Source organism: Hyposmocoma kahamanoa, unplaced genomic scaffold (assembly GCF_003589595.1).
Source record: "Hyposmocoma kahamanoa isolate Upper Pololo Valley unplaced genomic scaffold, ASM358959v1 88, whole genome shotgun sequence".
Lineage (NCBI taxonomy): Eukaryota > Metazoa > Arthropoda > Insecta > Lepidoptera > Cosmopterigidae > Hyposmocoma > Hyposmocoma kahamanoa.
The window spans coordinates 16,343,819-16,368,256 of NW_020654466.1; the positions used below are offsets into that span (position 1 = coordinate 16,343,819).

Genomic DNA, 24,438 nt, shown 5'->3' on the forward strand with positions numbered 1-24,438 from the left:
GTGCTTACAATGGATAAGCTGCCTGGAAAGCGAAGGCGACTTGTCGACCTGTTGGTGTAAACGCGCCATAATACCATCCTTCTCCTCACTAACTGCAGCACATACCTGACTTTGTGACAGACATCACACTTGTCGATGCGGAGAATCTGCTTCAGCCGGATAGAGAAAGTTTTACTTCCGTTCAATAAGAGAAAATAACCACTATGCGAATCGCTGGTGGTACGGTGGGTATTTAGTAAGTTGGGAGCGGTTGCGAGCGCTTGCGAGTTTGTAAGCGATTGCCCTAGATTGGCATACAGACACAGGTTCAAGTCTTGTCAGATCCAAAGATTTTTCCTTTGTGTTCGCACCTTGTGTTATCTTAGTTAGTAGAGCGGTTGCCCTAGATTGGCATACAGACACAGGTTCGAGTCTTGTCAGATCAAAGGAATTTTTCTTTCTTTTGTTTGTAGTAATAATTATAACAAACTAGTGTAGTCAGTTTGATCACGTTGTTTATGAGTTAATTTATTAGACAATAAGTGAAGCAATTTCACAAAAATGAATTAATATCATGATATTCTTATTATCATGATATTCTTATTGTCATGATATTCTTAATCACTATATTAACAACAACAGTTGTTAAAAAGACGTGTGTTCCGCTTCGACCCGGAAAGCTGAAGGGAAACGCACATCCTTTTCGCTCTTATTGCATGTTTTTTTCTAAAAAACACTATCTGTCCGGCTCAAGTCGATTCAGCATTGATAAATTTGATACCTTTCTTTAAATAAAGTGCATAAGATGAACGGTCATACTCAGATTTCCAAAGTGAACTTTCTCCACTAATCGTGTTTCTCACGAGGTACTACAAATTTATTATTATGATACGCCATAATAATAAGTTTGTAGTACCAAAAAGCCATACATTAGTTACAGTATACTGAGGTTCATTTTAAACTGCTGCGGACCGGGACAATTGCGCTTTACCGAATAAAACTGAGAAATGCTAGTCACGTGTTATGCTTATCAGTGAATTCAGAACTTTAAAAGGCTCCTCTGTAAACTTGGCAAATTCGACATACAATACTTTACGTAGGAGGGGTCCAAATATCCGCATCCGCATCAGCCTCCGCGTTAGTTAATGCTGATTTTCAATGCGGATATTCACGTCCTGACACGACAGGGGCGGGGATGACGGCACACTGGAATAATTTACAAAACCATCCAGAAACAGACTGAAAGCCGAAAAAGCAGTCAGTTCAGTCGTCGTTCTTGCCTTTGATGATTAAGCTAGGCAGGTTCATTGATTTTATGCAAGGTGATTTATTGTTAATAAATGTCAGAATATGATTAAAAAGGCTTTTATTTTTTTTATAATATCAAGTGATGGGACGAACAAGTCGTGCGCCTGATGCTAAGCTACACGCCTGTCCATAACAGTTGCAGTGACACACAGAGCTTTAAATCGCAAAGATCTGAGGGGCACTGCCAATGCGCCCGTCACCTTGAGACATAAGTTGATAATATAAATCAACATCCGCTGATATGTAAAACACTTCCATCAGCAACAACACTGGTAAAAACTAGATACGATACAGTAGAAGCTCCAAGACAGTAAGTAGGAAATTCCTGAGACTACGCGACTCGTATCTATAGTTAGTACGATACACAATTGAAATAAAGTTCATCATGCTATGGTTACAAAAAGTAGCTTCCTTTCCTTTCAGCGGCAATGTAATTTGAGCCTTATGCGAAAGGTAACAATGTTGTTTGGGAAAAGACTGGCGATTGTTGCGTACAGCCGCAGACTAAAATATAATTCTCTGAGCTTTAGCGAGCGATCTTACTCGGATTTAAAAAGCGACTATTCCTAATCGTATATCAGGGTAATTTTCAGATTAATTTTCTCTACCTAATTTCGGAGGATTGCCAACGAAATTAGGTAAATAAAAATAAACATTGTTTTATTATTTAAATAATCTAGAATATTACCAGGAAGTATTATTTAATTTGCAAGTGTTCAAGTTTATTGAATGTTAGATGTTACACCACCATGATATTCAATTATTGTTAACGAAATTACTTCACTAGTTTGTTATAATTATTAATACAAACGCACACACTCGACACTCGACATAGCCCCGCACTAGGGAAACCCTGTGTCGCGAGTGCCATGGACACACATATAGACAACCACAAATTACACCCAAACTCACGAGAGAAATAAATGTAGGCTATACAAATATTTCTCCCGGCCCGGGAATCGAACCTGGGACCTCTATATACAAAGAGAATACTTACAAAAATTCCTTCGATCTTACTGGATTCGAACCAGCGTCTTCTAGCAAACCGTGCTAGACACTATGCCAACTAAGCCACGGAACGAACCAGCGGATCTTATGAATTTTTCTATGTGCTTGTGGCAGATATTAGGGTTGGGTTTTAACGACATCTGTGAGAAATCTATTTCTTCACTCACATATTTTATTTAATATGTTTTCACTATTATAATTATACTTAAATAATAAAAATTGCCACCGAAGTCAGGTAGAGAAAAGTAATCTGAAAATTACCAATCTACCTTTTTATGTGTATATGAAAATAATTACTTCAATTAACAATAATATTAGTTAGACAGTAAATCAGAAGGGGGTTCATAAAATATGCACAATAAATAACTAGTAGACAGATCACGCACAATATTTAAAACACATGAGTGCTAAACGTTGTAAGGGTAGAACCCCACATGACAGCAGGCATAAGTACTGTACTAAAAGTGTATTTTAATATGAGACATTGTCAGCAGGTATAAGTACTGTACTAAAAGTGTATTTTACTATGGGACATCGTCAGCACGCTTCATGCCCTATAAATGCACTGATGTTAACTGGTAAGTGGGGTTCATCCCTAAAGCGAACAATCTTCAAACAACCAAATAGTTTAATAAATAATTGCTTGAAAGAGAAGAGAAAATAAATAGTATGTAGTATAAAATAAGTCATTTTAAAATACGACAAACGCCACTTTGAAATTGCGAGCGTGATACAGCTCTGTATAAAATGGCGAACTTCCATATTCCTATAGCTAGACGGAGTCACATAATCGAAATCACTAAGTTATCAAACATATTCAGAGCCGTGAACGACGATACTCGTTGCAAGCTTTATATCTATATTATTTCTTTTGGTTTTTAACAGCACGAGAACAAGCTATTTTTTACCGGCAGTCACAATCGTATAATCGAGCCAGTTGTGCTTGCGTTATTTCAGTTACTTTTTTCTACTAGTCCTTAGACCACTGCGCGCACTCAGGCACCTGTCACAACAAAGTCGAGGTGTGCGCGCTTATCGATTCTCATTTCCTGGCCCGTGGTCTGGGGCGGGGTCTAGCGCGGGGCCGGGGTCTCGGTCTACGGCGTCTGACGCGTGGGCTTCTGCCACGCTCGAGCTGCGCGGCCACCAGCTCGGCCAGCGCACCTCGTTCCGCGAGCATCGACAGAAACGTGCAGATAAACTCGTCGTAGTTATGCGTACGTCGACAATCGTCCACCTGAACAACAAAATAAATTTTAGTCAAACATGCTTGGAAATGTTTGTATTACTTTCAAAAAAGCACTTACAAGGTCGGCTAAGTTAGTATATAAATCCTTTTCTGTCCGCTGCTCTAAGCCAACTGCTCATTAGCATCAGTATCCGAATTTTTTTTTATGATACCAAGTAACGGGAGGAAGTCGTGCGCCTGGTGGTAAGCGACACTCCTGTCCATAACAGTTGCAGTGCCACTTCCAGCTTTAAATCACAAAGATCTGAGGGGCTCTGCCATTGCGCCCGTCACCCTGAGACAGGTCTCACTCACGTGCCTGTAATTTCACCAGCACCCTGACCCTTCAAAACCGTAACGTAGTAATGCGAAACGCTGTATTGGTACTTGGTGCAACGGGCTGGTATCCGCAACTCAACGACAAAGCGCCTATTTTGCGTATTTTAAAGTGTTTCTTTGCTCTAGTACACGGAGTTCCATTATTTGAGACAAGATAATTGGTACATAATAATAATAACGCACACACTCAACATAGCCCCGCACTAGGGAAACCCTGTGTCGCGGGTGCCATGGACACACACACATAGACAACCACAAATGACACCCAAATTCACGAGAGAAATAAATGTAGTATTGTCTACATAATAAATATTTCTCCTGGCCCGGGAATCGAATCTGGGACCTTTGCGTGGCAGTCTGGCATGGTTAGGCCACAGAGGCAGTTAAAACTTACATAAACTTACCTTATACATATCTCTTTTGTCATTCTCGTCATTCAAAGCCTGCTGGCACGATTGCACTTCGCTGACGATGCTGCTCATCAAAGCATTTAGCTCTGTGTGAGTGAATAGCAGCTTTCGCAGTTTGAAAGGCTGCTCTGGCTCGTTTTCACTGCATGCTAGTACTGGCAGATCGTTGCTCTTTACTAGCGCTGTTGTTGACGTTGGGTATAGCTGGACGGAAATAGTTTAGTTAGGTAATTGAATATTGATAATAGTACAATACAAATATTATTTATTGCACACTGGGACAAATACATAATTGGTTATTGTCCAGCAAACCTTGGAGGTAGGCATTGTAGTGTAGTTGTGTGTGGATAGTGCGTAATAGTAACTAAAAAATCTATATAACGATTCATGTGTGTGGTAAGTATCTAATAATTGGCTTGAAATCTTAGAACTGGAATGATAATGTGTGTTAGTTCTTGGCTGTAGCAGAATATCAGGGGCGTTGTGAAACACACCGTCATTGTGCTGAGCTACAGCCTTTTTTATCTCACACCACTGTTGTTACTAAACACTGTGTACAGTTTATATTTATTTTTACTGATTAATGTGTTGAGATAAATAAACGATTTTATTATTCTTATACTAAAAATAATACAAAAAAATCTCTCAATCTCTTCCAGGAGAACTTTGGGTTACAGGAAAAACTATAAGATTAATTGAGGGCGCAATAAAATATATATTTAAATACACATATTGCACATACACAAATGACAAAAAGAATAATAATACTAGCCTAAAACAGATATCAAAAATAATAATAATAACAACAAATAAAAATTAAAACAGGTAAGAATAGGAGAAAAGAATAATTAGAGTATAAGATAATGAGCTTTGTGTAAAGTTATGTACTGTTAAAAGTGTACTCGGGCTTAGAAGTGGCATATTGTGTCAGTGTATCAACAGGATAAATCAGTACCATTACTGGCACTGCCTAACGGTACAAGTGCAATCTAATCAATAAGGTATGGACGGTATATTTTTTATTAACTATGTAAATGATTGTGTTGCTAGAAGAAAATATTGGTTCTTTAAAATTACACAACATTACAATATTTTTGTAAGTTTATTGAATGTTTGACCACCATGATATTTAATTACTTTCGTGAAATTATTCCCTTAATTTGTATGAAATAATTATTATTACAAACTAGTGGAGTAATGATTATGAATACAATTATCGAAAACACACGAAAAATTTCGTCGACATGGTGGGACTTGAACCCACGACCACGCTGCACCGTAGCATTGCTCTAACCATCTGAGCCACGGGTCCAATTACCGAGCCCGTTGTATTTAGAATACTCAACTTTTTTTCCATTTATTTATAAGGCACCAACAAAGTACATCATAAATACATTACAATCCAGCCAAATACAAGACTAATAAGTAATTTCCATTTCAGTTAATCTAATACATAAACAAATTATACTAAGAATTCGATTGCGAAGACACTTTTATCATGTAATCTTTTTGTTCAGTGTCACTGGCACTAATTAATTTAATCTTACATTAACACTACACTAGTTCATATGGTTTTGTCCGTTTTAATCGTCTTATGATATTTGTGTTGTCAAGGAGTTGAATGGCCTCGACGTTCACATGATGGTGAAGCCTGCGTTGGTGGGCTTCGGCGTATTTCTGTACTATCTTGTCTACGAACTCCATTTCCAAGTCTCGTTGGAGGTCTTCGTTTCGTACGTACGAAGGGGCATTCACAATATTCCTAAGTACTTTATTCTGGAAACGTTGAATAACATCTAGTATAAATAATTACTCAACTAATGGAATTATTTTACATAAAATTTCAATGAATAGTGGAGTAATTTTACAAAAATAATTAAATATCTCGGTGGTCAATAATTATTATTAAAACAAAGATCGAATTCAGCCGGATCGAAGGAATTTTGTCTTAGTGTTTGATCTTTTTAGGAAATGAAACTATTTTTCCGGATTTAAATCGCGTATATTTGTTTTTTCAAACAAACCGACGTTTCGGGCCCTTTACAGGTCCCATGGTTTGATCTTTTTATTAATAATTAATTCACTATTTATTTATTTACACTTTATTGTAAAATACACAATATTGTAAGCGGTTATGGGTTACCAGAATAACTAAATAAAGTCGGGGACCAACCATAACTGGTTCGTCCCTAGAGCCTAACGAAAAGTAGTATAAACTTGACGGTAAAAAACAAAACTATTTATTTTACGAAAGTTATTTTTTGCTATATAGATTATAAGACTTTCGTGGTTATTCTCTAAATGATTATCACTAATTTCAGGTTTCTTACCACGGTATGACTTCTTTTTATTTTCCCGATATTTCGGAACGGTTGCGCGCTCCATGGTCACGGGATGACTGGATGGCGGCAGATGACAGCTTTAAGGCAGACATATCTGTCTATCCTCTTGCGCTGTCGACGATTACCTTCATCGCGATTTGTTGTGGCGTTACCATTGTCACTCACTTTTTTCACACAAACCACACTCACTGTATCCACACGCGAAACTATTATGTACCAGGGGTGACAGACAAAATAGCCAGGTTGCTAAGGATTTTTTCCATAAAAACTGTTTTCACCCCCTTCACCAAAATAGGAAAAATATTACGTTCACCAAAAGACCACCTTCCTTTACAAACACCGGGTGTCTATAAAGTGAACTGCAGTTGTTGGAGCTCGTATATCGGTCAGACTAAACGAACAATTGTAGGTCGTATGAAGGAACACATACGAGCGGTAAAAAACAATGATGCACAGAAGTCGGCTATAGCATAACCTCTCACACAGACTGACACTAGCCACTGGATCGAGTTGCATAGCCCCCATGTACTTTCGACAGAACGTCACTACATAACACGGTTGGTACGAGAAGCCATCAAGATCACGAAGTACAAAACATTTAACCGTGATGATGGTTTTAAACTGTCCAGTGCATGACATCCGGTCCTTAATGCGTGCAGTAATAAAAACAAAACACCTCGAGTTCAGTTCCGCGTGTGGATACAGTGAGTGTGGTTTGTGTGAAAAAAGTGAGTGACAATGGTAACGCCACAACAGCGCAAGAGGGTCGACAGATATGTCTGCTATTAAAGCTGTCATCTGCCGCCGTCCAGTCAACCCGTGACTATGGAGCGTGCAACCGTTCCGAAATATCGGGAAAATAAAAAGAAGTCATACCGTGGTAAGATCCCTGAAATTAGTGAAATCAGTCATCCTTTGCGTTGCAAGAGCTAGGTTGAAATGTAGTTTTGATAAATTTACTCTGAACCTTAGCCTTGCTTTCAGGTAGACGGTTATGTGAGCTCCGGGACCACTACCCAGAACACTCGGATTAGTTTGTTGTAATATAGAATTGTCCAAACTCATGGTACCACGATTTCGTAAGGTAAACGACTGTTATGGGGAACTGTATACGTTTTTACAATAAGATTCCGGAGCATATATTAAGATTATAATTTCCTAAGTTTAATAACTACATCAAAAATATTTTGATTGAAAAGTCATATTACAAAATTGAAGACTACGTGTTAGATAAAGATGTAGGGAAAGACGACATGGCTCTAGATTCCACACTAATTTGAGTCAAAGTGTATTCCATAGCATTTAAGTTTATTTGAAAAGAGCAATCCCTAAAGTTTCTTGCTCGTTCTTCTCAGGGAAGTCAGCGTAGTGAACGAGCAGTAGCTTAAATGTGACGTTTTCAAGTGTAAATTTATTTTACCTACGGAATAAATAATTTTTTGACTTTGTCCTTTAGAGAATCGACCATCCTCATTTAGCGTCCGCAATGCAACGGCTTGGCAAACCGAGATATCTAAATCATAAGCATAATCGATTGCGTCTCCAAAAATCTTACCTCGCCTATAATTTGGTTGTCCCTGTTTATTGTGATGAATTTTACTGACGTTCCTTGTTCGATAGGATCAACTGAAAATAAAAACAAAAATTTAGATACATACACAGTGTTATTTGTAAAATAGTAACAACCTCGCAGGTTGTATTACTAACATCATAAAAAACAACTTTTGTTCCATGAGTTTTAATCTTTCAGATTTCACTTTCATACAAAAAGAAACGTATTTAAATCTACTCTCTAGCAGTCTAGAGAGTTCTAGTCCTAACAGCATCCTGAAAACGTTTGCGGCTAAGGTCGATTCGTCAGTTCGTCCAGGTTCTGGTGAGGTGGTGGGGTAATCAGCGGTGCCTCGAGCGTAATAATGTGTGTTTTTATGTTTTGTCTCTGTGTTTACTAACAATAGTCATAAGTTTAAAAATGTCTGTATTTTACTAACAAGTGGGCCTTGAATGCCAAATAAATGATTTATTTATTATTATTATTAAATAGATCGCTCTAAACAGTGCACTGTGATTCCCCCATAGGCCATAAATCAAAAAAAATCATTGGCTTATCCCGGTTAGATCAACTCACTAAGTTAGTAACTAGTTAACAAGCTTCCAAAAACTATACATATCAATGTAATTAGGTCACGTTATCATTCACTTTTGTGCATCGGAAGTGAGCGCATCGCGAGACTAATTATCACCACGTGTGAGTCATTGAAACTTAATCACTTTGTTTTTGAGTGTCACTATTCCAAATCAAGTGTTTACGTGTTGTGAAAGCATGGAGATCCAAGAGCATGGTATGTACTTTTATTATCAATTTTTTTTAATTTTTTTTATGCATATTTTTTTTATATAATTTTTTTATTGAAGGCAGTTTTTTGGTGAAAATTTTTGGCATAACTTAATTTCCTTTAGACCTACAACTTTTGGCTGCGCTGAGCTGCACCTGAGGTATATGGTTTTTGAATAAGGAGTATGTCCTTATTAAGAGCTATAAGTTTCATTTGCATCTTGCTGCCTCTTCTTGGCTTAAAGGGGTGTCAAAGTATGCATGTCCATAGTATTGAATTTTTAATTTTTTTTTAAGTTCAGCTTTCATATTGTTTTAGGTACATTTTTCAAATGTTCTGTATCGAGGATGACAATTTTTGATATTTGGCACTCTAAAGTGGGTAATCCAAATGAAAAAATGCAACACGTCCTGAGCACTTTGACCGAAACATCATCCCTTTCTGACGACATCGAAAATATTGATTTAGAGACTTTAAGCCTTAAAATTAAGAATATTTGTAAACGAATTTCCCACTACTGGGCAAAGTCGAATCGTACTAGATCTAAATTCTTAGAAAAATATTCAGATTGGCTGCATGTCGTTGAAAATATTGATGTACAGCGAACTGAGTTACGTGTATCTCAGAGCTTTGACGAAGTTAAACCATCAACTTCTTCATCGCATGGCCGTCCGAGAATTAACTTTGACGACACCAGTAAACGTACAAAAAGGAGAAGATTGGCTAGTTTGTCTAACCAAGACCCTTCTCTTGTACAGTCATTGCTCAATGCGTCCGATAGCTTGTCTTGTCCTGAAATCGATTCTAGCGAAGTTTTATCGCTCATTGTTGAAGCTCAGTTAACTCGACATCAATATATATTAGTAAAGAAATTTATAGACAATAAGTTTTCAAAAACCATTTTCCCATCTTACCAAAGTGTCGTGGAATCTAAAAAACACTGTTATCCTTCAGATATTACTGTTACAGAATCATCCGCCGAAGTCGAACTTCAAAGTTTATTAGATCATACTGCCAATCGGATTCTCAAGTCTCAAAAAGATGTTTTGGATAGTGTACCTAATGAGTCTCTAGATAAGATATCTTTGATAGGGAAATGGGGTTTCGATGGCAGTACAGGGCATTCAGAATATAAACAGTGTTTTTCTGACTCCACTCTTGAAGACAGTAGCCTGTTTGTTACTTCGTATGTGCCACTTCAGCTTGTTTTGACAACAGATAACAAAGAAAATTCAGTAGTTTTGTGGAAAAATCCTCGTCCTTCATCAACTCGATACTGTCGTCCTATACGCCTCCGATATTTGAAGGAATCGACTGCAGTGTCAGTTGAGGAAGAAGCTCATTTTAAAGATAAAATAAGGAACTTGCAGCCTACTGTTTTCAAGGAAGAAGATCGCGAATATCGCATTACTCATTGTTTGCAACTTACTATGGTAGATGGTAAAGTGTGTAATGCACTTAGTGGTGTTTCTTCATCAAAATGTTTTATTTGTAACGCCTTGCCCAGTGAAATGAACAAAATTGACGAATGTTTAAATAAGGAAGTCGATGAGAGTAAATATGAATTTGGTTTATCACCTCTTCACGCGTTAATACGTTTTTTTGAATATTTTGTTCATGTCGCGTACAAGTTAGATGTTAGGAAATGGCAAGCTAGGTCCGCTAATGACAAAATGCTTGTTGCTGCAAAAAAATCATATGTTCAGACTCAATTTAGAGAAAGATTAGGGCTTATAGTGGATAAGCCTAAAAGTGGCGGAAGCGGAACATCAAACGATGGTAATACAGCCAGGCGGTTTTTCTCGAATTCAGAAATTTCCGCTGAAATTACTGGGATCAAGAAGGATCTCCTAGATCGTTGCTGGATCATCCTTCAATGTTTAAATTCGGGATATAATATTAATAAGACGAACTTCGAAGAGTTCGCTTTAGAGACGGCTCGGCAGTTAGTTGCCGAGTATCCGTGGTATAACATGCCTGCTTCCGTTCACAAAGTTCTAATTCATGGTGCTAATGTTATAGATTACGGTTTGTTGTCAATCGGAGAGTTGTCTGAAGAAGCAGCTGAAGCGACTAACAAATACATCAAGTCTTTTAGAAAAAATCATACGCGTAAAATGAGTCGCATTGTGACCAACACAGATTTAGTAAATAGGCTGCTTCTTCATTCAGATCCCTTCATAACAGGTCTACGAAAGTTACCTGTTAAAAAAAAAGGTGTACTGTCAAAAGCTGTATTAGACTTGTTATGTATTTAAAGTTAATATTGTTGAGATTTAATGTATTTTGGTATAATTTGTGTTTTGTTTGTATTTTGTAAAATGAACTTTTTTATGTATTTTTATTGTTTTAATTTATTCATTTGTGGTTATTGTTAATACAAATAATCATTATTTACACAGTTTTACCATTAAAAGTCGCAGTATAAAATGTTTTAGATACATCGTCTAAAAACAAAATTACACATTACAGAGACATTTTTACACCTAAATATTGTCAAATATTTTTTAAAATGTATAATTTTATTAATTTACGTTTACCTAATCATATTTTAACGTAATAAAATAAAAAAATAATAATAATTTCGGAGTTACGTATTTATGACCGCCTTAGTATGGAGCGTGAATCACCGTGCAGTGATAGCTCTGTGCGAAACGCGGGTGTCGTCGAAGAGGAGGCTTGCACGTTTAACTTACTACCTTCCTTATTTGGTAAAAGAGAGATCTAAAAAGTATCAGAAAGTACAAAAAAAGTTTATGTATTATAAATGATGTTAGTAATCTAGCCCTGCAAGGTATTTAGCACTTTAAAATAACACCCTGTATAGTGGGTATGGTATGGTGTAACAGATTTTTATCCGCAACTCGACATAGTTCTATTCTATATTTAAGTTTCTGGCTTCCATTAAAGAATTTTGCCAATAGGAAAAGAAACTATTTTTCCGGATTTAAACCGCGTATATTTGTTTTTTCAAACAAACCAACGTATCGGGTCCTTTACAGGTCCCATGGTCACGGTTGACTGAGGTGGTACAGTCCTCAACCAGTTATGTCTAATATTAAAGCACGCATTCAACAAACATGCGATTTAAATCCGGAAAAATAGTTTCATTTCCTATGTGTAACAATCGCGAAAACCTAAGAATTCAATTTTACCAATGTTAAATCAGTCATGGGAGTTATTTTAGTCTATTAAGAAAGTAGTCAATTAAGATTGGTTTATAAATTTTTAGTTGTCTTCTAAAAACGACTACCTCTTGTAAACATACATGCGTTACTTAAATACCATATTACGTGACAATGAATAAAAGTAAAAGTCACAGATTACTTCAGAGTTCTAAAATGATGGTGGTGGTATTTTTGACTTTTGACATCAATGTCCTTGAAAATATTTCGTCACCCAGTTAGGTTCCTTTACAGCTATCAGCCGTGGCTAGAGATAGCGACATAACTGTAATTACATTTTTATTGAATGTTTTTTTTTGTGTAATCACCACTAGTTTGTTATAATTATTAATACAAAGATCAAACACTTAGAAAACATTACTTCGAACCGGCCGCATTCGTACTGAGGTATTCTAGCAAACCGTGGCAGACGCTATGCCAACTAAGACATGGAACTAACCAGCATACCTCACGAATTTTTCTGTGCCTGTTGTCAATCAATCAATGTCTTTGTCAGTCAAATTTCAACTTCTAAATATTAAATACAAGTATACAGAATCAATTTTCGTCATGAAACTTGCCACATAAAGTTCATATAATTCTTTGAAGATGTGTGAGGTGTATATAATAATAACGCACACACTCAACATAGCCCCGCACTAGGGAAACCCTGTGTCGCGGATGCCATGGACACACACATAGACAACCACAAATTACACCCAAACTCATGAGAGAAATAATTGTAGGCCATACAACTATTTCTCCCGGCCCGGGAATCGAACCTGGGACCTCTGCGTGGCAGTCTGGCATGGTAACCGTTCGGCCACGGAGGCAGTTTATAGTATAGTGGGTTGCGTAAATATGGTACGACCCATACCTACGATTATAATTATGTTATATTTCAAGTGCATTAATGGTTGTTTTAGCTGAGAGAGAAGTACTATTTCCTCCTGTATATAGTATGAGTTATAATTCAGAGTCAGCGACTTAGAGCAAACTATTTACGAATGTAGTAACATGATTTCAACTCCATTGGATCCATTATAACTAATGTACCCTTTTAAAGAATTTTTTTTTACTATTTAATCTGTCATCAGCTTGTAAAGCCATAATCAGATGGGTTTTCTTGTAGCGATGGAGGAAGTTGCTCCTGCGAGCATCATGACCTGTCATGGTTTGTAGTGGTGTTCATATGTGTCGATCCAGGTTTAAGATGAGTCATTGTTTCAACCCCGTTGAGTTTTATGAATGCAACAGGTTTCTTGCCAATTCGTTCTTGTGGATAATGAGTCCGGCTATACATTTTTTACTGTAGTTCTTTTTAAAGAAATAAATAATTAATATTGTTACTGATAATAAATAAATAAAAATAATAAATTACCAAGTATAAGACTGTTATCCTGGTGAGGTCTATCGGCAGCACCAATCTCGATAGTAATCGGCTCTGTATATTCTACATCATACATGTGTACTTGCGTCGATTCAAGAGCAGTGAGTATCGTCTCTTCACTTATCTGCACTATGTTATCACTTAGTGAATTATCGCTCGATTCCGATGCTGCTGTTCCTAGTTCCGCTGTGAAATAAAATATAATTACTGTATACTTCTTAAGTATTGCCTGTCTTCGTGGCCAAATGCTTACAATTCTGGACTGCCAAGCAAAGGACCTGGGTTTGATTCCCAAGCCGGGAGAAATATATGTATGGCCTACATTTATTTCTCTCGGGGGTTTGGGTGTAATTTGTGGTTGTCTATGCGTGTGTCCATGGCACCCGCGACACAGGGTTTCCTAGTGCGGGGCTATGAATGTGTTGTGTAAAAAAAAGAATAAAAGTATAACATTAATTAAATTTTTATTGAATTGATATTCAATTATTTTTTGTGAAATTACTCCACTAGTTTGTTATAATCATTAATACAAAGATCGATCGAGTTCAATCTTTGTATTAATAATTATAAAAAGTATAACAACTAAGAACTGTCTGGTAGGTACTCACAAACTCCATCCAATCAAGTTTACATACCCTTCAATTCATATTACTTCAATAATTACTTAAAGAGAAGTCTAATAAGAATCAATCTTCCATTAAATGAAAAACATAAACTAATGCTTTCCTCATAAACGTGGTAGGACATTTGCATAGTTCTGAATCAATAAGGGTTAAAAAACTTTACCTTGTTCTCTAGCTTTTGCCAGCATGTGCCTCAGATGTTTACCAATTTTGGAGATGGCTTCCTTCAGTCTCTTTTGGTTGAGTTCAAGAGCATTAAGTTTCTGTGTTAATGCTATTCTTCTATCAGGTACAACTGCCATTAAATTGAATCTGGAAATTTTGTAATAAACTAATTACAATCAATTGATTGTATAACTATAAATATTACGAGTTTGCCTATGCGCAGTATTTGGATTTATGTAAGTTAATGTATTAACAATATCAGGCTACAATAATAATATTATCATAAAAGAATGATATGACTTGGTCACTTTTTCAATGTGTAAAGGCAGTTTAAAAAAAAAAAAAAGTCATACACAAGTTGTCACTATTGGGTCTAAAATGAATTTTGTGGTTCTAAGTAAGTATCTCACCTAATATCATGAACTTGTTCACCAGCATCTCTTCCCAACCTCTCGGCCATAACTCTGCGGAATTTATCAGTCCAGTCCTCGCTTTCAGCCCAGGGTCCATGGTCTGTAGGGTATGGCTTCAGACCATCCAGCTCAAACAGATGTCCATTGATGGGGACTAAACTTACAAAGTGGTATGCTTCTCCTGGAATAAGTTGATAAATGTGCAATGTAAAAGTCAATTTGTTAGCACAATCTTTTACTTTCTAAACCCTTTTGTCATCACATAGGTATCTTATATATATCTACAAGACATGTGCGCCAATTGTAAAATCATTAGCGGTGGTGTCTGATGGTTTTACGACTGATGGTGGAAAAATTAGCATGTCATATACTTTTCAGGTGTATAAAAAACATACAGTGGTGGACACATAATTAAAGACACTTAGAGAATATTATTTTTTCAAAGTTTACTTATCCTATATTTTTTTATTATAATGCAATAGGAGCTTGCAATATTATTTAAATTATTCTAACGGGTATCGTGAAATGTTTGAAATGAAATAAAGAGAACGAAGATGTCGTATTTTAAATTTTTATTAAGTTTCTTTAATTACACCGTTATAAACTAATACAAAAGCTTGGCCAACTAATTAAAGACACACAAATCATGTAACTGCAAAAAAAAATTTTTTTTTTTTTTTTTTTTTTTTTTTTTTTTTTTTTTGAATTTGAGTATAAAATTAGTTTCAGATGTATAATAAGAAAATAAAAGCACGTTGTTAATATTTTGTCGCATGTCCTTTAGCAGCAATGACGGCCCGACACCGCCTCGGCATAGAAGCAATCAAATTATTGCAAGTTTCAATCGAAATCTGTTCCCATGCCTCTTTAAATGCCGTGTATAGTTGATGCACGTTACTTGTACGTTTTTTTGCAACCATTTTCTTCACACGGGACCACAAGTTTTCGATCGGGTTAATGTCAGGACTATACGGTGGCCAATCCAAAACTGTTACTGATTGGCTTCTAAGAAATTCTTTGACCACTGCTGAAGTGTGTTTGGGATCATTATCATGTTGAAAAGTCCATATCACCGGCAAATGATCCTCGGCATAAGGTAACATGGTGTTTTCTAAAATATTTTTATATTGAAATTTATCCATGTTACCTTCTATTTTTTTAATAGGTCCCACACCGTGACCAGAAAAACATCCCCAAACTTTGATATTACCCCCTCCATGTTTAACAGTTTTTTTTGTGTATTTTGGATCCATTTCTTTTTTTGAAGGACGCCTCACGTAAACTTTTCCATCAGAGTTAACCATATTTATTTTAGTTTCGTCAGAAAAAAGCACATTTTTCCACTGTCGCTCTGTCCAATGTGCATATTTTTTGGCAAACAGCAATCTGGTTTTGATGTTTTCTTTCTTCAAAAGGGGTACCTTCCGAGAAATTCTTCCAAACAAGTTTGCCTCACATAATCGCCTTCTCACCGTTCTTGTAGACACTCCTCTAGATTCCTCTGCACCAAATACTTCCAAGCGAATGACTTCTGATCCTTTGAAAGGGTCTTTTTTAGCCAACAATTCTATTCTTGTGTCTTCTCGCTGGGTTGTTTTTCGCGGTCTAGGTTTCCTAGGCACATTTTCCGTAGTGTTAAATTTCTTAAAATATATAGCTAGCGTTCATTACCATATCTTTCGAGCATCGCAAGTGTTCTGCAATTTCCTATATGACCACCCTTTTTCATAAAAAATCAGAATTATCTTCCTTGTGGAAGGATCGCAACTTTTGCTTTTTCCCATAATATTTCAATTTAAATTTCACAATAAACTTAGAGCGCGGCTAAAGCTGAGTGAGATTTTGCGTACCACGAAAATTCGCTCAATATTAGAAAAAATCAGTGCTCTTGTTTATTTTTTATTTCAAGTTTAGAACACGAAATACGCACTGTCTTTAATTACATGGCCAGCAGCTAATGTATCGAAAAAGTTTGAATGATATTTGAAACAGGAACTATGTAAACTCTTTTTAGTTAAACTTTGATACTGTTCTCATTTAAAAAAATATATGATGTCAGTGTATGTAAAATAACTATTAAAAAGGAATTGATACCTATCTTGGGTCTCTAAATATCATTTAATTTGTTGTATGTGGTCAACATCAAGGGTGTCTTTAATTATGTGACCACCACTGTATTAATTAAAAAATAATTGAAAACATTAATAATTCAAGAATAAATACTCTTTATAATTTTATTTAAATCTGGTATGAATAGAATGCATGTTGAGCTCCACAATTCAGTTCAGATGTACTGAAATTTAGTACATAAATAACAAAGAAGCTGATGCTTTATTAAAATAAAATAATTTTTTGCCATGCCGATTTAACGCCTCTTAAGTACTTTGGCAGCGACAGCGTGACACATCACCAATATCTAACATTAGTGGATTATCACATAACCAATGGAGCTGTCAACATCCAGGAGCAAATTACACTCAAAATCGTTAAGTTTAAATATTGTAACAAAATGTTTAATTGTTAAAACATTTTGTGGTGCTATTCCATGTTTATTTCAAATTATAATGTACAGATTCAAATAGGACAATTTAAACAGGTTATCTTATAAGATTATAATGAAAAACAATATCCAATAAAACATTGTTTTACCTGTGAACCGTCCCGTGGAGACTCCAGCATTTTTATCAGTTTTCTTGCGTGCTTGAGGTATAGCATGTGAATTATGAGCACAAGCAAGCTCAGGTGTGTTTCCTATGGCCCATCCTTTGTTCTCTGGATTCATACCCACTGTATGGTGCTGAGAACAAAGTCCAACACAAAGGGTTTGAAAAAATCTGCTTAATTTACATGAATCATCTAAGGATGGAAGCGGTATAACTACATACCTTTAACCTGCTTAAAGTATCACCCAAATGAAGATTGGGACAGTTTAACAGTATTGACAGCAATGCATGAGTAGCGCAACTATTCGGGACCATTTGTTGCGCGAAAAATATGTTATTTATGGTCTCTTCATCTCGAACGAAATTTTGAATCTCATCTACGAATTTCCGCCGCGACCTCCTTTCCTCTATCCATCGGAATAGAAAGATAAATCCATAAACCGGGCTTTCTAAAGGTTTGTGTAAATCGTAAATTTCTTCAACCTGTACACCTTTAACGCCGAAGTCTTCTAACAGCAATGTGAAAAGACCTGGATCGCTCTCAAGTTCAAGCCATCCTTCTGTGAGGCTATTTAACTCGACGGGCATGGTTTTAGTAGAATATTATCATTATCACTATTAATTGGACAAAAAAAGTACCTAAAAGTACGCTTTTGTTGACGAAGTTTGTCATTTGTTGACAGGTGGTTGACAGTTTTGGGGACGATTCGTTTCATTCAGACTAGTAAGAGTAATTATTATTAAGCGATTGTGTTGTTTTAGTAGAATTTTAATATGAATTTTCTATGTTTATGATAGATTGTGGGTACCTATATACTAAATCTATGATAGATTGGTGTTTCATTATGGACTAATAACTCGAGAGGACTATATCTATGACAGACAGCTACAGGTCAAAATTAGTGTTTCGCTCTGGACCTTTTGGAGGGAAAAGTGTCGTTTTTATTTTGACTTTCAATTATTTTGTGAAATCTAGTTTAAAGTGGAATAGGATAGTGCTATTGTGCCTTATAGAAGATTAAAACGCGAAATTATACGAATCTCGAAATAAAACACCCGTATCGGCCCGTTTTAAGGAATCCCGAGTCAATCCAAGCACGCCGCCTCAAATTGCCTATACTATTTGTGGCGGCCATATTTACAGAAACATTTAAACTTCATGTTTAGGCTGATGGCTTTGCCAAAGCCTTAATAAATTAAAAAAAAAATCAAGATTAGTTTCCATAGTCTAAGGATGGCGCTGATAATTTTCTTCTTTTTTAAGTATTGGCATGAGCTAGTTATATAGCTTTGAAAATTTGCAGCTTGTCAATGTAAAACAATTAATTACAAAAACTTGGTACTCTTCGCGACATATCAATAGGTACTGAATACCCGACTACGCGTACGTTATACATAACTGACTAACTGTAGTTTGTATAATGTACGAGTAGTGTGTGTGTGTGTTTGTAACTGAAAAATGTAGTTTTAGTAGACAGGGTCTACACTTTTATACGTTCGCCGACAATCAGATACGATTGTGTGTGGTAGACAACCGATGTTTTGCATGGTGCGTGCAATGACGTTTTCGTAGCGTTAGCTTATCTATTTATTTATTCGGCCATTCTCACATTCGGTGTTCTCAGCCAAATTACCGTAGCCATTTCGGTTTCTCAGCATAATTACCGTAGCCATTGTTATTTCCCGCTTACTGTAACCCAGAACATTGAATTATGAACAACTTTAAGCTTAACTATCAATATATCTAATGGCGTAATAATACACAAAGTAGCTTTCGAGTTATTAAGACACGAATATTTTATGGAAACGGTAATTAGATTAGATTACCGTCTCGTGAATACGGTAATTAGAAAGTTTTTTTTTATAAAAAATAAGTGCGCATTTGACTTCCATCTCACCTGATGGAAAGTGACGATGAGGTCGAGAATGTAGCATGCACATCTAAATAATGCCTATTCACTCTCGCCTTGAAAAGGTCCAAGTTATAGCGTTCGCGGAACAAGTCTGCAGGCAGGGAATTCCACTCCAGAGCCGCTCGCCATACAAACGTGGAAGCAAAACGTTTCGTGCGAATCCGGGGACTATCCACAACAAAGGGGTGGAACCCCAGCCCACGTCTATTCACCTGATGATGGAAAGGGGAAGACGGAATCAAATTATGCAATTCCATCGCACGCTCTCCGTGATATATCCTGTAGAATACCGATAAGCTGGCAACTCTACGGCGATGTTCAAGGCTCTGCAGCTTCGCCTCTACTAATTCCGAGTCACCTATAAGCCTCTTAGCACGCTTGTCTATTGAATCCAAGGTGGCTGTTGGTATTTAGCAGAGCCAGCCATCCCATAAGTGGCAGCAGTACTCCATACACGACCGGACTTGTGCTTGGTAGAGCTGAAGCAACTGTCCCGGTGTGAAGTAACGCCTCACCTTGAAAAGGATGTAATGTGTCTGCCGAAAGTTCAAACAATTTTAACAAAAGGTGACTATTTGTGACATAGGTGAATTATTATTTGTATATTTCCACTGCTATTATTGTCCACTGCTGAACATAGGCCTCCCCCAAAGATTTCCAGACCAGCCGATGGGACATGACATGCATCCATCGGTTACCCGCCGCCCTTACCAGGTCATCCGTCCATCTAGTAGGGGGCCGTTCCATTGAACGCCTTCCGGTTTGTTCGATTTGTCCGATTAATTTGAATTTCTTTATATTTAGACATACGTACTTGTATATTTAAATAATTTAAAGACTTTTCGTTCATGTCCGATGTTTTATTTCATTGTTTTATGTTTCACGCTTCTAAATTTTATAGGATTTAGGAATAGGAAAAGAAAACTTTACACTATATTTTTCGCAACAACATTTATTTTGTATGTACACTTTCAACATAAGCAACTTTGTACAATGTACAAACAATAAATGCACAACTTCAGCATCGTAAAACCCTAGAAAATGTAACAGACACGCGCTTCAAACGCGGTTTCAGGCAGTTACAATAGAATTAAATAAGACAAACTTACACAAGTTTAGTATGATTGTTTTTGGTCCCTTGAAAATTCAGTTAGCGCTTTTTTTGTTAGCTCAATTTAAAATTTTCAAACAGTCGACAAATTGAAATCCCACATAATGTTTTTAATCCTTACTGATAATGTGGTTATTATTATGGCAGTAAAACTTTATTTAGCAGTATAAATTTAGTAGTACACGTTAATCCAACTGCCGTTAGCATATTGGTGAGATTTTTCCCTATTAAAGAGCGTGTTATTTTGCTATTTAAGCAACGTTATCAATAAAATCATAAGTACAATAAAAAGTTACTCACGCTCAGGTAGTGTTTTTAGGTAATTAAAAAAACGGCAATTCGTCATGCAACCCCATGTGATAGTGATAGCACGGTTTTATGTGTATAAAATCACCTTTTGTTGTGCAATCACAATGTGTACAGTTTACAATGTAATTGAATTTATTTTTCAATTAATTGCCTGCTCCTACCCGAATAAGTAAATATACATTATTAGCCGTTAAAAAGACTAGAATCAAGAAACAGAATGGAATAATAAACACTAGTGAAACTATGCACTACAAGGTACAATTCACTAATGTTATATTGAATACATATTTATCTCATGCTACTACAGTCCTTGATTACTAATTTAAAGAGGTCGCTTCCGAAATGAGAATTATTGATAGTAGATACAATGCGGATGTAAATATAGAAACAAATAAAATTGATGGCACATTGCTCGTAATGCCTCTATGATTAATTGTTTATAATCAAGTCTTCTCTAGTTGTTGATAATAACTGGAAGAGAAATCCTCACTTAAATTCTACGATAATAAACTATTTTACAAAATCTCCATTTATGTACAGTAGATATAAAGTAACTACTCATTACAATTTTTCTTAATATCACATAAGTACGCTTCGCTCCTAAGCTCGACAATCCTACCAATACATAAAAAATTGTTTCATGCGTGGATATGTACATACAATATTAATAATACCGCAACATTGTTGAGACGTCAACAATAACGTTATGTACAGGAATATCTAGTCTATTTACAAGTCTCATCACATGAAACAGCAGTCGATTTATAGTATAACACACAGTTAGGTTAAGCCTTCATCTGATGGCGTTAGGAGGTCTGTAAGGTGGTGGGGGGGTTTTCGGGATTTGGGTATGTTGGTGGAGTTGGGATCGATGGATGGAGGCGATAGCTATGCGCGGCGCGGTGCGGATGGCGTCATCGGGCTGGCCCGGGATGACGGTGTCTAGGGGTGGCGGGGCATCGGCGCGTGCGCTGCTCGAGGCCGGTAGCAGTCGCGCCGGGTTCAGCTTAATCGCGTCGTCGTATGTGGGCGGCGCGCCTGCCACGGTGTCGTAGTCGGGCGGTTTCTGCTGCATTGTTTCTTCGTCTGGCATCGATATTACGTGGATAGGGTCGTCAATCTGAAATTAAAATAAACTTAAATTTAGATTAAATAGTCGAGCATTTAAATGATATATATATATATATATATATATATATATATATATATAATATATTTAGTATAAGTATCAGATGTCTGCTTCTTACATGCAATATAGCACGCTGTTAAATCAATTTGTAGGAAGGGACTACCTAGGTGGTACCCCGGTTTGGACTGTGTTCTCTGGCCCTGGATGAGAAGGGCCCTCGGAGTGAATTAAGTTGCTCTGATATTCATAGTACAGGGAATTCCTTAGTTTGAGACCAAGCAATTGGTGTGTCACACGCTTGTGTGTCAGTTTCAGAGGTTGGCAAGAGTCCCTTGTTTTCCTTCCCCAATTTGAGCGTCTAGATAATACGTTTATTTACAGCAAATACAAAAGCGTATTGCGTTTTGAACTATGTTAAAAACCGACCTGATGTGTGTCAGGCGACGCTCTGTCAGCGTTCGGCTGCCTCGCGGGTGACTGTAGCCAGCAACACATCGCCGCGCAGATGAGCAATGCGCCTGCGACTATGCACGCCACGCCCACGTAGCGTACGGGCTCTGCGTAGTCTTCGGCCAGTCCCAACCAGTTGATTAGGGCGCCAGCGCATAACAGCACCATGCCATAGCGATAAGGACGCTGTGACTGTCTGCCTTCGTCTAAAGACATGCCTGGAAAAGAGGAGAGAGACAAAATGAATATTTGATTAAACTCTATCTATTGAGAAGTATAATTTGGCAGATACATATATATGTCATTCGTGCACATTAGTCTTCAGAGAATATCTTTGTCAGTGTCACTTTAAATTTTCTAATTTTAACTGGCCCATGACCTATGTCTGTGTCCGCAGCTAGTAGCACTTTGTAATTGCGAAAACCGGCAATAAACGGGACAAATTGTTTTAACTTTCCCATCTTCAGCCTGACATCAAAGGTCATTTCGTCGTCCGCAAATGACTGGCTAAATTTAGTAGCAATCTGCAAACTAATGTTAGCACATTAGAGTTGAAAACTGGCCGCCATCCAGTGCACTAGGTCAACGCCATGTAACGGGATCAAATCACAGAACCGGTGAAATTGAAATGAAAGTTTGGAAAGTTTACAATTATAGATGATAAGTGGCAAATTGTTTAGTGATTTGTGCAAATAGGTGGGAAATCCGTTGTTTGAGTATTTTGTGAGATTTTTTATTGCACTTGGTAACTAACTAACAATCATGGCCAGTAGGTAGTAAACGTTATTCTTTGAGCTAGGTATAGCAAGAAATTGTGTACGAGATGGGAGGAACAATCACAGTTTCCACTATTGTTTAGTAAAGGAGTAAGTACACGATGAGGAGTAGATGGAGGCCAGAATAAAGACAATGGTTTCTCAAGAGATGTGGGTCAAGTTCGAGTCGGCGAAGCGGCGGCGGACGCCGCGGTCACGCGCACCCGCGAGTCGTTAAATTTGTACTCATATAGAACAAAATCATTATTTGCGAAACGCGGACGACAATTAGACGCACTGTGATTGTTGTCACGCTGCGTGAGCAAATGATATGTCGATATTTGCGACACCACACAGATGTGTCATTTTTGTCTCCTTTTTTAGAAAAAAAAAAACTAAGTGCGGTGGATAGAAAATAAAAGATTGTAGCTCCTTTTTCATAGCTTAAACCTGTAGCTGGGTGTAAAAAACGAGTACAAAGGTAAGTTTATACATATAATAAAACTTCTTTCAGTTTAGGAGTTCGTCACTTGGACTTGGACTTTAGGAGTTGGTCGTCCCTTCACTTGATATTATATAAAAAAAAAGAAAAGGTATGCAATATATTTAGCATAGCTTTCAAGCTAGCTGACCGGACCGACTAAAGCAATCTCCTTATGATATTTACAAGCTGCTCATTAGCGAGGTTTGCTGCAATTGCAAATGATATTCCATGTATTTTTTATTTCACACGCTTATATCTATGTTATATCTGAATGTCACAAGATTTTTGCGTATATATATATATATCGTCCTCGATTTACTGTCGTAACTACATAATAACATTAGGTAAAATATTCAGCAACGCATTTTAGGGTACAATATACTCAAACGAACTGTTGTTCCTATCAAACTCATTCAATCAATTGGATATATTAAAATTTCATAACTCTCCAAGTTAAGCAAAAAAAGTGTTCCGAGTAATGTCCTTCGTAGAAACTTTAAACCTCATAAGTTGGCATTTTGTAGATGTGGCCTTATTATACTAACAGTGTGATTTGAAAATGGTTGAAATACGAGATGAGCGGAGAATGTTTATTTCTTATAAAGCTAGGTAATCTTGCATTTTACTAAGCTATAAAAAAATGTCAGCAGTTTTTTGTAGTTTTGAGGTTGAGTTTAAGTATATTACAAAATTGATTAATGGGCCGGTTGATTGTAGGTATGGGAATATTAATTTTTAATAAATATAAATATCTTTCTTTTTAACAAATTCTATTCTGATTGCGATGATAAATATCCCTATAGATTTTCTTTATGTATACCGAACAATCAAGTGGGAAAGGGTCTGTACAACATTATTCCTAACGGCTTGTTTACGTGATTTATTTAATATCTATATAGGTATCTCGTACCTATACATT

At 36.7% G+C, this 24,438-nt stretch overlaps 2 protein-coding genes across 8 annotated transcripts in view; both read right to left on the reverse strand.

Annotated features, from left to right (window-relative positions):
- Positions 1-2,363: 2,363 nt before the first annotated feature.
- Positions 2,364-18,000, reverse strand: LOC113235705 (ubiquitin carboxyl-terminal hydrolase calypso). Of its 2 annotated transcripts, none has more exons than XM_026471564.1 (8): positions 17,591-18,000; positions 17,355-17,502; positions 14,703-14,886; positions 14,291-14,439; positions 13,496-13,690; positions 8,170-8,240; positions 4,267-4,476; positions 2,364-3,532 (listed from the first exon to the last, which is right to left on the reverse strand). In XM_026471564.1, exons 1-8 carry the CDS (start codon positions 17,954-17,956, stop codon positions 3,338-3,340), a joined length of 1,518 nt encoding a protein of 505 aa, XP_026327349.1. In that variant the 5' UTR covers positions 17,957-18,000; the 3' UTR covers positions 2,364-3,337. The 2 variants fall into 2 exon arrangements, with proteins under 2 accessions (XP_026327349.1, XP_026327350.1); XM_026471565.1 differs by lacking the exon at positions 2,364-3,532 and adding an exon at positions 3,825-3,842 and having other exon boundaries at positions 17,591-17,997.
- Positions 18,001-20,349: 2,349 nt separating this feature from the next.
- LOC113235729 overlaps positions 20,350-24,438 on the reverse strand; it is a 106,657-nt gene continuing 102,568 nt past the window's right edge. For 3 of the 6 annotated variants that reach the window (XM_026471603.1, XM_026471605.1, XM_026471604.1), the window contains exons 2-3: positions 22,257-22,498; positions 20,357-21,821 (exon numbers count right to left, since the gene is read on the reverse strand). In XM_026471603.1, the coding sequence (XP_026327388.1) occupies positions 21,495-21,821; positions 22,257-22,498 (569 nt within the window). In that variant the 3' untranslated portion in view covers positions 20,357-21,494. Of the gene's footprint in view, positions 21,822-22,256; positions 22,499-24,438 lie in introns of all 6 variants that reach the window. The other 3 variants (XM_026471600.1, XM_026471599.1, XM_026471601.1) reach the window with 2 other exon arrangements.

What these genes read in the sequence shown, in the direction of transcription:
- LOC113235705 (XM_026471564.1), bottom strand. Translation starts at nt 17,956, where the DNA reads ATGCCCGTCGAGTTAAATAGCCTCACAGAAGGATGGCTTGAACTTGAG. An exon ending in GAACAAGTTCATGATATTAG is followed by an intron (nt 14,440 to 14,702) that starts GTGAGATACTTA and finishes CAAAATTTCCAG; the next exon opens with ATTCAATTTAATGGCAGTTG. An exon ending in GGATAACAGTCTTATACTTG is followed by an intron (nt 8,241 to 13,495) that starts GTAATTTATTAT and finishes TTTTATTTTCAG; the next exon opens with TTGATCCTATCGAACAAGGA.